Raw genomic sequence first — 14,521 nt, 5'->3', positions numbered from 1 at the left:
GATCTGTAAACTCTGGAGGTTTAAACATTTCTGGATCAACCCTTCAGTGACCCGCTGTTCTGTGCAGGCTGCTCTCTGAGTTAAACCTCATCTTAATGAGGAAGAGGAGAGGACAGAGGACATATACAGACTGGACAAAGCTCTGCAGTCTGTTGTGTAATAATGTAAATGATGTTGTGGGGCCATTTGCAGCATCTGCTTTTGTTTCCTTTGACCTTTTTAAACCTTCTATCAGTTAATGTTACAATTAATGTCAGTGCTTTGGCAAAGCATGTAAACCATGATGTAAGCTGTTAAATTCACTTAACACAGTATTGAAAAGCATTAACCAAAGCCAAGGTGGGAGTAAGGCTACATCCAGATGTTTTCACATGACTGTTTCAGCTCTGTATCAGAAACGATGTCATTCCATACTAACACACCTGAAAACGCACACATACATGACCATTCACATACAGATTGTCTATGCTGCAGTTGATTAGATGCACAAATAACTACAAACAAGGAACAGCAAAGACAGTTGTAGCGTTAAAAATCAGAATTTAGCTGCACAATTTAACACTAGTAAATCATTATTCATGTTGCTTTCAGCACTGGTAGTCGGGGCTGAGACAGTCAGGCTTCAAAAACAAAATGTAACTTCTCAACATAAAGAAAAATGCTAATATTTAATTTTCAAAAAAGTCAAGTTCATTCAAGTCATCTGTCTCAAGTCTAAGTCTTGAGTCTAAGTATTAAACAGAGACCACATGAACCAGCTGAAGAGTTCAATGAAATGAGATAAACAGGAAAGAGCAGAGGAGACAAACATGGAAGAGGAGGAGGAGAAATGAAACAAACATGTCAGTAGCAGAAAACACGGATTAACTTTTCTCATTAACCAAAACAAGTGTCACAAAACTCAGTGTCTGTCTGTTCCATCTTCTCGCAGCACAAATGAGGTCACTCAGGAGGAGTTTTATCAGGACCCTGGAGAGCCAATAAATCAGGAGTGTGTTGTCTTTGTACTGTGCATATAGCTGTGTGTGTGTGTGTGTGTGTGTGTGTGTGTGTGTGTGTGTGTGTGTGCAACACAGACACAGACATGCAGAGAGAAAGCGTAACGATTGTATTTCCCTGAACGTCCCTTTTCACTGTTTAACAGTCTGGGAATCTGTCCTGCTGACCTTTCCCGTGTTACGCTGTACACACGCGCACACACACACACACACACACACACATCTGGCCTCCTCATTACAAATTAAAACTGAGCCTAATCCCGGTGTCAGCGGGGCCCACGGTGCGGTTGGAACATGCAGTGTCACCACAGAGCCTTGAACCTTGAGTTATTTAAATCATCTCTCAGTATGGATTCATCCTGAATACCAACTAATCATATAATCATAAAATCACTGATGGATTCTGCTGAAGGAATAGTTGGACGTCTGCTTTTAAATTATAGTGTGCAGCATGTGGAGAGATCCGTCTTTCAACCTCGTCTTTTTCTGGACATCAGTCATCCTGCTGACGAGGCAGCTTTGGTGATTTAATCAAAGAAATCTTGCATTTAGGGACGTCATGGAATAATATACACATATATATTTATGCCAGCGTTCACTTATTCACACACACAGACATAATAAGAGGTAAGTTGGAGAAGAGGTTCCTTATGTCCAGAATTGTCCTGAGGTGTAGTTGCTGTTTTCAGCTGGACCAGAGAAAGACCTGGTTTGGTCTTATTGAGCTGGAAGAGCCGACACATCGCTCGGTCAGGGCCCGTTTAGTCTTGTTTTTCAGCGTGCAGCATGAATGAGGAGCTACAGTTACTAACAGAGCTACAGTTACTAACAGCAGGAGGTGGTTGGTGGAGGTGGCGAGCCTACGAAGCCTTTAGGTAAGGTGCAGGAAAGATGGTGGTTTTGCTTAAATGTAAAGAAGAATGTTGTAACTTTGTCTTTATTAAACCAGACCAGGATCTTTCCATAACCTTTACCAAGTCTCTGTGAGTCTAAACTGAACCATAAAGACTTTAATTTACTGGAGTCACGACAAGTGGCTGCACAAAAGTTGCACAGCCTCTGTTTAAACACACAATACGTAACTTCTGCCACTAGAGGTCTCTGAGTCAAAACGATAACAAAAGATGGTGTTTTGGTGTGAAGTACTGTGGGATCATGGGAGTTGTTGTTGTCTCCTCCAGACCAGGTGAATATAACCAGTGAAAACAATGAATAAAGTAGTGTCACATTTAAAGTCAGTGCTTCAGTGATGCTGTACTGCCCTAACCTTTGTTTAGATTGTTTCTCTGATAACTTATGATCCTGACGTTCAGGTGGTTTTTACCAGCAGCCGAATTATCCACAGAAGTCTCCTCCTCTCCACAATAAATGGACCAGGGGATTAAAACTAGTAGAATCATTGAATAAAGCAGTTTCACTTCAAAAATCAGTCTTTCACCAATGCTGTTTGGTGAACACAGGATGTGTCAGAGCGGCTGGGAGCTGAGCTGCCTAACATTTGTTTAACTTTTTTTTCTGAAACAGCCCTTTACCATGATTAAAAATCACAGATTTATCCGGTTGGAGAATTGATGGAAACATTGGGAATAATGTAAGAACACAACACAAAAATGATCTATAACATAGGTCTGGTCATTTTTAGACATTTTCATTTGAAAAAGTTACATTATTCTAACTTGAGTCCAGCTATACTTTCTGCTTTGAGGAACACAAACACAGGTCAATCACTTCCACTTGACCTCGGAAAGATCCAGTGTCCCCTCAGAGTCTGAGGGCCACACCGAGAGCAGCTCAGAGTTCAGTTTTCAAATGTTCCTGACCAACATGAGGACGAACCTGTTACTGTGTTGACATCAACAAACAACACTTTACACAGCGGAGCGCGGTATCCATGGATCCTCTTCATCATCTGACTTATTACCTTTCCCCTCAGTGGACGCCAGCATCTTTGAACTATCCATGACACACTGAAACCTGGCTCTACCCTGAGAGTGTTTACACCCTCTGTGTGTGTGTGTGTGTGTGTGTGTGTGTGTGTGTGTGTGCAGCTGGAAGCAACTGTTACAGAGGCATGACACATAATGAAGACATTTTAAACTCCACTGAGGAGTGAAGTGGGGTAGTCAAGCTGGCACACACACACACACACACACACACACACACACACACACACACACACTCTCTCTCTCCTGTCTCTGAAGGCCACTATCAATTACAGTTATTCCCCTTTAGTTTCCATGTAAACACAAACAGAGAGAGAAATAAAAGATAAAAATACTCAGTGTCATTAATCTCGAAACAATTCCTTCACTATCACGTCCCGATTTGTTGCTCAATGAGTCGCCAGTGCGTCAACACATACATTTAATTGCGCTACACAAACACATACACAATCTTTTTTGGCAACAGCTTCCCCCAAAACACAACCAGGACGTTCCCCTGTGAGCTGATTAGGTTATTTTCACGATGCTCTCTGCATAGCTATGCAATGACACAAGCTCATTTTTTTACGATCTGACTTAAATGTAGTTTGCTGCACCATATAAATCATATTTCACTCTCTCTCTCTCTCTGTTATGCAACTGAGATGTTCCAACATGAAAACCCACAGCGTCCGTGGCTGCTGGCGGATGGTAGCACATCGTCAGCCAGGCCAGAAACTGGATGCATGAGCTCATCGCCTCCAAGCTGCTGCATGTACTTTTTTTATGACTTGGTGAGACTTCATGCAACCTGACCTCACCTGGCAGGGTGGAGAGTTGAGTCTGAACATAAAACGAGAGAGTCAAGGTCTGTCAGCAAGAATGGTGATGGAAATTAGCTACTTTGCTTTTCCAAACACCCTTTGTGTTGGGAATCAGTCCGGTGTTATTCCTAATCTGTCACAACAGCTCAGGAGAGCAGAGCCAGACGGCTGGACCGCCATTACAGCTGTTTATTATTCAAAGATCATAAGGACCACCGCGCTATTAGCTCCGAGACGAAGTCAAGAGAGGGAGACAGGAGAGTGAGCGGTGAAGAAGAAATAAAAGTGAAGTATTTGTGGTGAGGAGGAGGAAGGAAAGAGGAGATGAGGGAGAGAAAAGGAGCCACAACACACACAACCTAGACAGTGAATTTTCCATTCGCTCTACATGAAGTTTTACATTGTGTGTGCAGTAGTTAAGTGTGTGGCCAGTGGTTCAGTCACAGAGGTTTGTGAGCGACACACACACACACACACACACACATACACACATACACACACACATTTATAGGACATTCCCTGCTCTTGACATGAAATTTCCACTGAGTTTAAGTTACCAGTGTATCTGTGGGAGCACAGCAGGATCAGTCTGCTAACCTTATACACGCACTGTGACACTTAGGCAGTGCCCTCATATCAGCTGACTGCAAGAGAGGGGCGTAACTCTAAAGCTGTGTCCCAGTTCAGGGGCCGCATCCTAAGAGGGCGATATCTACAAAGGTGTGGCCCTTTGTAGCCGTCTACTGTCCTCAGCTCAACCTTGTTGTCCAAATATGATTTCTTCTGGTTTCAAAAAACCCAGATGGCGACAGACAAATTACAAAGTGGAGGCTTCAAAACAGCCACTTGTCTGCAGACTGTAAGAGAGGAGCGTAACTTTAAAGCTGTGTCCGAGTTCAGAGGACGCTGTCTATGAAAGTGTGGCCCTTTGTAAGCATCATAGACTGCGAATGCCAAACTGATATGATCTGGTCTACGAAGGATTTTCTCCTTGTGTTACCAGCTGTGCCCACCTTTAATGTTGCGTTACAACATGTAACTTTTTTTACAAAAACTTGAGATTTTAAGGACTTGGTTTTTAACATCTTAACCGTTTACTATTGAACTGAGTTCAAACACAACACTTACATTTAAAAGCTAATCCTCAGGCTCTCTGTCGCTGTTGTTTGCTTTTATAACCGGCACACAATGAATCTTGGGATAGGCTGGGTCACAAAGGATCAGAAAACATCAACAACACAAGGGAAGTGTTTCCAGGGGACACTAAAAAGTGATGAACCTGCTGGGACGCGCTTGTTGTTCAATGATTTGTGGATCTTTAAGTTAAAAGCACTGAACGAGTGAACATAGATGTATCATAATATTATAATTAGGGCTGTCAGGATAAGTGCGTTAATCGCGATGAGATTAAGGATTAAGGATTCTTTTTTTAATCGCTTTCCGCCAAAGATGATTTATTTTCCACCGTCCAGAACACAACGTTCTAGAATCTTTGGCTGCCACTATTTTGACCCTTTGAGGCACCCTTACTTGTTGTCTAGGCGCCACAGACACTTCCTACAAAGATTTTACATGGCGGAGCAAGATATTTAAAGGCAGGTCATGTCTATGGGAACAAAAAGTGTTTAAATTGTTTAAGTCGTTGGTGAAGATCGAATGAGTTGGAAAATAAAAATATAATTTACCCAGAGCTCGTCTTCGACATCTTCATAATTACACGTCAGACATGCTAATGTTAGCTTGTAGTTCAGACAGACTGACGGTGATGTGTTGTCAAGCAAGAGAAAACAGTTCTGAAATGTAAAATAATAGAACTTTATTCGTGATAAAACATGCGATTAATTAATTATAATTATAACTAATTATAATACATTAATGCAAGTGCGTAGCAGCCAGGTTCATCACTTTTTGGTGTCCCCTGGAAACACTTGCGTGATGTTGTGAGTATTTGCACCTCGTGTTGTCAGACTGATGAAGATGTTTCTGAATTTATTTGTGTTTTGTGTTTTCTGACGTTGTTCTGAGCTCTCAGGGCCACAGCTGTTGGATGGATTGCCACAACACTCCCCAGTCCAGATGACTTTGGTGATTCCCTGATTTTTCCTCTTAGCGCCACCCTGAGGTTTCTGGCTGAAACTTCCACCACATCTACAGTGATATCATCTGATCTCCAGCACCAGTCCCGGCCTGCCCCCCGTCAAACAAACCAGCTTATCATCTTATGATCATCTGACTGGATAATTACACAGAACTGATAAAACATGCAGTGTCTCAACATTCATCTGTTTCTCTGAAACAATCACTTGTGACAGACAGATCCTGTAGTTAGTCTGTTCATGTTGCTGACCTGAGGCTGCCTGCTTGCATTGGTCTGTTTCTCTGCCTAATAAAGCGAAGCCTTCCCAGCAGAACTGTAAACCTCTGTTCAAATGTCAGGACCAAACCAGACCCTCAGAGACCTGATTGTTTTTTTAAGGCTGAAACCAATATAGAGGCATTTTCCACTGAAGCTGCCACGGCCAAGGTCTCTGCTGATTTTACTGTTTTTTAATTAGGCAGTTTTCATGCCAAATATAGTATTCAGTGTTTCCCAGGGTCAAAAAGCCCCTGAAATAGCATGTGAGGAAGAATAGAGTTATATCATCTGTGATGGGCAAGTCAGTCTTAGACGTATTCTGCTTGTTGAATAGCATCAAGTTTCTTTTTTTTGGATTAGTAGGCATTTTGTATATTTACATCCTGTAGCTTTGCTGAACAGGTCTCCACACAGCACTTTTCCCAGTAATGCTGTGTCATTTTCATCATGTACAGTGAGAGTGTTCAACCATCAGATCAGATTGTACGGCAGAAACCCAAAGACAATAGACCTTTAAAAACGACTCTATCGAAGGCGTTTTTGGCCTCCACCTTGCATTTTACATTATCTATCAACAAACCACTCATTTATTTATTCATGGTAATTTTACTGTGGTGTCTCAAATTGCTCCACTTGAATCTTATCTTAAAATAGTGATGGTATCTGCTCGGGCAACCATCAGTGTTGATCCTGGAACTGATTGTTAGCGTGTGTCTGTGTCTTTAGAAGGCCTCTTGGTTTTTTCTCTCTTCTGTTTGGTCATGGCATTTCTTCAAAGAACATCAAAAGTAACGTCTGTTTCTTTAATTAATTTCCTTTCTTCCCTCTCTAACTCTTTCTTTTTCTTGCCCTCTGTGCCTGGGAGACAGGTTTAGTGCTGCTCTACTCTGTTTGTCTTCTCTGAACATTTGTGATAAAATCTGGGCCACACATGCACACACACACTCTTACGCCTCAGGGTGCACGGTGCTGGTGGCACACACACAAACACACATCTGGAATCAGTCTAAGGAAAAGTCTTTTTATCCCTGTAGAAGGCCTCAGACCTGACTGACCAGTGGAGCTGCACTGTAAATCCCAATTTGCTCACTCAACTTAAAGGTTTATTGGAAACGGCTTGCACACAAAACTTTTAGTTTAGTGCAGTAACATGAAAGTTATGAAAAGAACTGTATCATATGACCCGTTATCTCGAAGTTTGTCAGTTCAACAGAACAAAACACAAAAGTTTTTTGAGCATTTAATTCTACATCATATTAACCGGTATCTTGTACCTCTTATCAGGTCTGATCTAGATTTTAAATTGAATATAAAGTTTAATATTTGAAACACACATTTTACGGCACCACAGCGTCATTCATTGTCATAGAGCAAACTGAGGTGATTCCCTCTGGTTTCTAAGTTTAGAGGAGAGAGCTGCATGTTCATAAATATTGACCAAAGTATTCTGGAGCACAGGAAGAACAAATGTGAATCCTTAAAAAAGGGTTGTGTTCAGTACATAAAGTTTTTATGTCATTTTAACAGCCCTTAACATTTGTGTGGACCTTACAATAAAATCTTGTGGCACAGATGGATTGGGGTTTACATTGTTCCCTCTCTGTGGACATAAGTGGACTCTGTGGACTGTGGAGTTCCTCATCATCAGGCCGCTTTAAAGCTTTAAAGAGATTTTTAGACGTCGGCTGGAAGTTTTACAAGAAGCTTTGCTTTTACTTGTATTTATGCAGAGTTGAGTGGATGGACAAGAAACAGGATTAATTGGACAAAACACTTCCTCCATTGTTTCACCTCAGTCCAAAGTTTCACTTAGAAACAAACATTTTTTCTTACTTCTTCAGTCACATGTTGACAAAACTGTAAAAACTGCTGCATAATATAATACTTTTTCAAATCAATGTACCAGTAATAATAATAATAATAATCTTTGTTATCTTTATTTATTATTTTTATTTATCAATTAAAAAGTGCTTCAAACAAGGCAACAACTTCAAAACAAGCAAATCATACAAACAAAGCCTGTAATAAGGAAATAAAACAAAGAAAACCAATGATAGTGTCACCAGCTAAAGAGCAAACTACAAAAATCAAGTCAAATCAGGAAAAGCTCTGTGATAAAAGTTTGTTCTAAGAAGAGATTTAAAAGAGGACGCTGATTCTGCTGACCTGATTTCTCCGTCCACAGCTGAGCTGCCCGAGGATCTCACGCTACATCCTGGCTCATGTGCAACCAAGAGAGGTTAAGAGCTTTAAAACAGATCTTAAAACCAATTCTAAAACACACTGGGGGCCAATGAAAGGAGGCTAAAATTGGCATGATGTGGTTACTTCTCTTGGATCTTATTAAAAGTCTGGCGGCTGAGTTCAGTACAGTCTGGAGCTAGTTGACAGACTCAGGTGAAGAAGCTGTTGGAACGAGGTGGAGGCCTGAGGAGACGAAGGTGTGTAAACTGGTCTCTGGGTCTTTGGAATAATTCTAAGATGATAAAAACAAGACTGCACAGGTTTAGAGGTGCGGGGCAGTTACCATCAGACCAGAAGTCAAGATCCAAGAACAGGTTTGATGTGTTCCAGCAGAGAACCAGCAGAGAACCAGGATTTGTTTTGCTCCGTGCTGGGAACCAATCACGACGATCTCTGTTTAGCTTGAGTTTAGCTGCAGAACAATTTGTGACACCCAGTTTTTGACATCACACAGGCCGTCATGTAGTGAACTCAGCCTTCCAGGATCAGCGGCTCTGACAGGCAGATACATCCGAGTGTCATCAGCATAAAATCGAAAGGAAACACCTTGTCTATGGATAACATGTCCCGGGGGAAACATGCACAGAAAACATCAGAGACCATCTTGATGTCTATAGCTCAGACCACACCCATTTTCAATGTAGTCTTCATTTTGTGCTCAGCTACACATTTGTAAAGTTTCCTGACTGTATCTTGCACAGTTGTGACGTGACAAAATCTTTCCACAGACATATTAACACCTGCCGAGTGCTTAAAGCCACCTCTGAGGTAGTTCCAGTACAGTAGGTTTCTTCAGAACCACATTTTGTTGTACTGTCACAACTGAGACTAAATTTTTATTTCCTACACAGTCCCTCAGTCTGTTGGAGAACAAGGATTCAGCACAAACCCGTCACCAGCAGCCATTAAAAGATCACTAGTCCCCCAAGAAGTGTGGTCTCAGTGATATGATGCTAATGAAAACCAGACCAAAAACTTTCAAAAATATTAATGTGTAATCACAACAGCATATTTACAAAAAGTTTTTACAATACCTGGTATGTTATATTTATAGGATTATGGTTATTGCCCTATGACATTGTTCAAGAATAAATCAACCAGTTTTCTGACATTTGAGATTCACCCCAGTTTTATTTCTTCAAAGGTTTTCTGTGGAGTTTTCTTCATAATAAACGGTGTTTCTCTGTAAAACACACTGTGTTCATCCTTGAGGTCTGACAAACATGTTGAAAGTATTTACTTCCTCCTAAAACATTCACAAGGCAGATTTTTAAAGTATTTTAAATGGTTAGTTCATTATCTACATCCATGTTTGCTCGCTCGCGGTTTTCTTCTTCTTCACTGGTTTTGTTAAGGCATTGCTTCCCATCGCCACACATCACCGCCCCCTGCTGATCACTGGAGTAGTGTGTCGGCCATGTGTGTGCGCTTGCATGTGTGCATGTGCATCACTGTGTGCATGCATGACGCAACAAGACGTGAAGACATAGCTCCATAGCTCCATATTGCCACTACTAGTCTAAAGCTCCACAAGCTACCTTTAAACCGCTCCTGTTACATTATCACCAGTGTAGTAATGTGTATCTCATTGTACCTCAGCATCAAAATCAAAGACAAAATCATAGTGACAACCAAAAAAAAAAAAAAAAAAACCCATTCAGTTTCACAGAAACCCAAACTCACCTTTTAAAATGAACAAAAATCAAACATCTAAGACATTCTGAAATAAAAAATGAATGAGGGAGGAGTGAGGGAGGACGTCTGCCTTCACTGGTGCTCGTGTGTTGGGCTCAGGCCACCAAGGCTCTCAGTATGGTTTTTTCTGCTCAGACACACAAACAGGCAGAAATACAGAGATTAAATATTTGTTTGCACTGATGGTGATGGTAAAACACAACAATTTTATTTTCATATCATCTTACCTGCACTGTCTTTTTTCTTGCTGTGGAGAAAATAAATGATAATTACTCTCTGGGGCATGAACATATCCAAACATCTGATCATGTTCTTTTCCCTGGTTATGAATTAAAACTAAATGAGTAAATTCCTCATTAAGTAGTCATACTCCTGGATCATCATTTTAACATCCTGTTTGTGTGAAGGTCTCCACACTCACCTGAGTGCAGGTAACTCAGCAACACATACAGAGCGACCAGCAGTGTGACCATAATGACACCAACAAAGAGGGTAAAACCCAGGCTGCCCGGCTCTGAGCAGAGAAAAGAGACACAGGAAGACGTCAGGTGTTGGTTCTGTTCCTCTGCTGCCACCGTGTGGTAGCTCGTGTTGCTACAGTGCAGTTACTGTGCCTTGGTTTTCCCCTCTCACCTTCAACAGTCAGGATGAAGCTCTTTTTGATCGGCACTCTCAGGGACCGGTGGGAGACGCTGCATGTATACTGTTTCCCCGAGTCCTTGAGCTGAGCCTTGAGGTAGAAGAAAGCCGACAGTGAGTAGGTCTGGTCGTTGTTGTGCTTGTGGCTGGACAGCAGAACGTTCTGGAGCTGCTTGGGGAGAGGAGCGCCGACCCTCTGGCCTGACTTCGCCGAGTCCTGCTCGTACCAAACTATCTCCACATCCAGAGGGAAATAGTTGTCTGCGTCGCAAATGACCTTCTGCTCCCCGTCCTCCTGCAGTACGAGAGTGGGTCCAATGTTGAGAGAGACGCGGGGGGGCTCTGAGGAGAGGAGGGGATGAAATCAAATAAAATTTTAAAGGGAATTTCAGCAAGAGGTTTCTCTTATAAGTCTGACTCCTCATGAGGTTGCCATTAGCCGAGTGTGCAGGATCAATATCAATATATGACAGAGTTTCTTCTTCGTTTTAAAAGTGATGGTGGTTCAGATATTTGCCAACCATTTTCTGGTTTCAGCTTCTCAAAAATGAGAAACATTTTTGGTTATTTGTCACTGTAAACTGAATATTTTTTCATTTTGAATGACAAAACATTTAAGTTATGGTGCATTTTACACAGTTTTCTGAGATTAATCATTCAATTGAAAGAATATTTGTAAGGTTCAGTGATGATGAAAATAAGCTCAGTTTAATGTACATGAGCCAAGAGGTCTGCTCAGATGAAGGAGGAGAAAAGGAATTCGATATTAGGAAAATGCAATTTCTTCATTTACTTAAGTTAAATTAGATCATTAAAACTTTTCAGTATGAAGCTACAACCAGCAGCCAGTTAGCTTAGCTTAGCATAGAAAATGGAAACAGGGAAGAACAGCTAGCCCGGGACTATTTCTTGGCCAGGAGCAGTGCCTCCGTTCTGTGGTCAACGTGAGGTTGCCAGGCAACAGATGTAGCGTGGAGGTCGCTGCTCTCAGTGCAGAAATAGTAAAGCTGTTTCTACATGTTTCTAGTCTCCATGCTAAGCTAAGCTAAGCTAACAATCTCCTGGCTACAGTTTCATATTCAGATATGAGTACGGTATCAACCCTTTGATTTAACTGAAATGAACATTGTTTCCAAAATGTTGACTTATTGTTTAAAAGATTAAAAACCTTGGTTTGATTTTCATCCTCATCATAAATCTTTTATCTAAGGAATTTAGCTTAATTGGTTCAGTATTAAGATTCACACTTGAATTTTGTAATAGTTTGACTAATGTAATAGTCTGCACAGATAATAAATAATAAATAAATAAATATTTAAAAAATAATTTAAAAAAACAAATTCAGAGACAGCTAGATGTCTAAGAAAAGAGACCTCTGAGGCTTTATGGATTTACCACAGATTTCACCACCTAGTCTGAAGTCCTCAGTCATACTGGCTGACCCCAAGTAAAGGTCAAGGGCCAAGCTTTGATGTTTAAGAGGAAATGTCTGCCTAGTGAGCTCACATTCTGAAAATGTCTCTCTTTATTTTATATACGTAAAGTATCAAAATTACATTTTGCATAGTATAATTTTATGCCCTGATCCACAACTCTCCCTCACCTTGGATATGCAGATTTATATCCAGACTGGTGAACAGTGGATTCACTGTCACTGAGCAAATGTACGTCCCTTCACTGCTCATCTTGGTGAAGGGGAGGGTATAGGTGGCATCCCCGCCTGCAAGGCTCTTCATCCCAACCCCAGACCCCTCGGTTTGCCCTGAGCGGCTGTTATGGCTAAAGAGTTTGTTTCTCTCCCCACGATGTTGAAAGTGCCACTCCACGGTGATGTTTGGACCTTTGTGGTCAAGAGCAAACTGGCAGTGAAACTTTTGTTGGGCTCTCAGTCCTGCTGTCACTGATGGAGTCTGTGTTTTAACGACCATGGCAACTGTGCAAACAGATGTGACAAAACAGAGGCAGGTGAGACAGAGATACACTTTAGTTAAACTGTAATATGAGACTGATATTACTGAGTGTTACCTGTTGTTGTGAGTATCTCTCTGTCCTCGATGACAGGCCAGCTGCGGTAGTCCTGCTGTCCTGTGGGGGCTTGGTCAGAAGACTGTCTGAGGAAGCCAGTGACGGTGAGCAGGCCCTGGCTGTGTTTGAGATTGCAGGTGAACCAGCGGTTGTACTCCTGGACCCCATGGACAGGCCAGCGGACATGGATGCCCTCTGTACTGTACCTACGCAGCTCACACTCCAGCTGCTCTGCCTCCACCCCCTTCACATACCGCCGCAGGTCCAGCTTAGATCCTAGAGGAGAACAAAATAGAATCCTATGGAATCCAAAATAATAGAACAGTTCTCAGTCTGTTAATGGAACAGGCTACAGGTCTTACCACCCGTGACCAGGAAAGTGACGGCTTGTGGGTTAACAGGAGCATCTCCTATTTGACCAAACTGCAGCATGGCCTCTCTGTGGATGAGCTGAGTCTCAGTGTGACCCTCTGCATTCGTAAACACATTCTCATCAATGAACTGACAGGGCAGCCATGACATCTGATCGACACACAGGACACCTGAGAGACACGCAATGAGTCAGTTTAGTCAGCGGACATTAATATGTGATCAGTATTATGTATTAAAGCATAGTAAATTACAGTATAGTACAGGATAGTATATTACAGTATAGTGTAGTATAGTATAGTATAGCATAATATAGGATATGATAGTATAAGATAGGATAGTATAGCATAGTATATTACAGTATAGTATGGTACAATATAGCATTGTAAATTACAGTATAGTATAATAGGCTATAGCATAGTATATTATAGTATAGTACAGTATAATATAGCATTGTATATTATAGTACAATATACCATAGTATATTACAGAATAGTATAGCATTATATAGCATAGTATATTATAGTATAGTACAGTATAATATAGCATAGTATATTACAGTATAGTATAGCATAGTATATTACAGTATAGTATAGTATAGCATAGTATATTACAGTATAGTATAGTATAGTATAGCATAGTATATTACAGTATAGTATAGCATAGTATATTACAGAATTGTATAGTATAGCATAGTATATTACAGTAGAGTATAGTATAGTATAGCATAGTATATTACAGAGTAGTATAGTTTAGCATAGTATATTACAGTATAGTATAGTATAGTATAGTGTAGCACAGTATATTACAGAGTAGTATAGTATAGCATAGTATATTACAGTATAGTATAGCATAGTATATTTCAGTATAGTATAGTGTAGTATAGTGTAGCACAGTATATTACGGAGTAGTATAGTGAAGTAGGACGGTAAGGTGCAGTATAATAAGCACACTGCAGTACTAATGTAAAGCAGTCGGCTCAGTCGTGCTGAACAGACATATACAAGCACCAAAAACGCCGCAGTCTGTAACTTACCTGCACACAGGTACAAGCATATAAGTATCTTTAAGATTAAACCCATGTTTATTCATGGGTAGAAATCCCCTCGTTGGTCGCTTGGTTCAGACACTTTCACTTTCACTTTCCAGGAAGAAAAACTCGCTTCGCTTTGCAGGCACCTCCTATCACGTGGTGAAGGAATAAAATATCACAGACTAAATATTTTAAAATGTGTATAAAGTTTATTACGAATTTCTTCATGATAGACTGTGTCTGTGCCCTAAATATATTGCGTTATTGATAAATTCGGTGACAAGGTGCATTATTTGTTACACATAAAATCAGGAAAATAAAGACGAAGCACATATTTCCTTGTTGTAACTTAAATGTATGTAAAGTTCAACAATGAACGAGTGTTATTGTCACTGTTCTTTAACACACCAACCAGT

At 40.8% G+C, this 14,521-nt stretch overlaps 1 protein-coding gene across 1 annotated transcript; it reads right to left on the bottom strand.

Annotated features, from left to right (window-relative positions):
* Nucleotides 1–9,455: 9,455 nt before the first annotated feature.
* Nucleotides 9,456–14,384, bottom strand: dhrs13b.2 (dehydrogenase/reductase (SDR family) member 13b.2). The gene is made up of 8 exons (XM_071471579.1): nt 14,109–14,384; nt 13,066–13,245; nt 12,704–12,979; nt 12,282–12,611; nt 10,673–11,020; nt 10,461–10,553; nt 10,267–10,286; nt 9,456–10,166 (listed from the first exon to the last, which is right to left on the bottom strand). The coding sequence occupies exons 1-8, from the start codon at nt 14,152–14,154 to the stop codon at nt 10,152–10,154; spliced, it is 1,308 nt and encodes a 435-aa protein (XP_071327680.1). The 5' UTR covers nt 14,155–14,384; the 3' UTR covers nt 9,456–10,151.
* Between the last annotated feature and the right edge of the window lie 137 nt (nt 14,385–14,521).

This window comes from Trachinotus anak, unplaced genomic scaffold (assembly GCF_046630095.1).
Source record: "Trachinotus anak isolate AG129_WGS33_773 ecotype Australia unplaced genomic scaffold, CSIRO_AGI_Tana_v1 ptg000034l, whole genome shotgun sequence".
NCBI classification, from domain to species: Eukaryota; Metazoa; Chordata; class Actinopteri; order Carangiformes; family Carangidae; genus Trachinotus; species Trachinotus anak.
The sequence above is the reverse complement of the archived record's forward strand: the minus strand, read 5'-3'. Positions and strand labels throughout refer to the sequence as shown.

Bases quoted from the DNA above. Each gene is read 5' to 3' on its own strand.
- dhrs13b.2 (XM_071471579.1), bottom strand. From the start codon at position 14,154: ATGGGTTTAATCTTAAAGATACTTATATGCTTGTACCTGTGTGCAG. The intron at 12,980-13,065 runs GTAAGACCTGTA...GTTCTCCTCTAG, and splicing joins CACTTTCCTGGTCACGGGTG to GATCTAAGCTGGACCTGCGG. The intron at 10,287-10,460 runs GTGAGTGTGGAG...TTTTCTCCACAG, and splicing joins GCTGAGTTACCTGCACTCAG to CAAGAAAAAAGACAGTGCAG.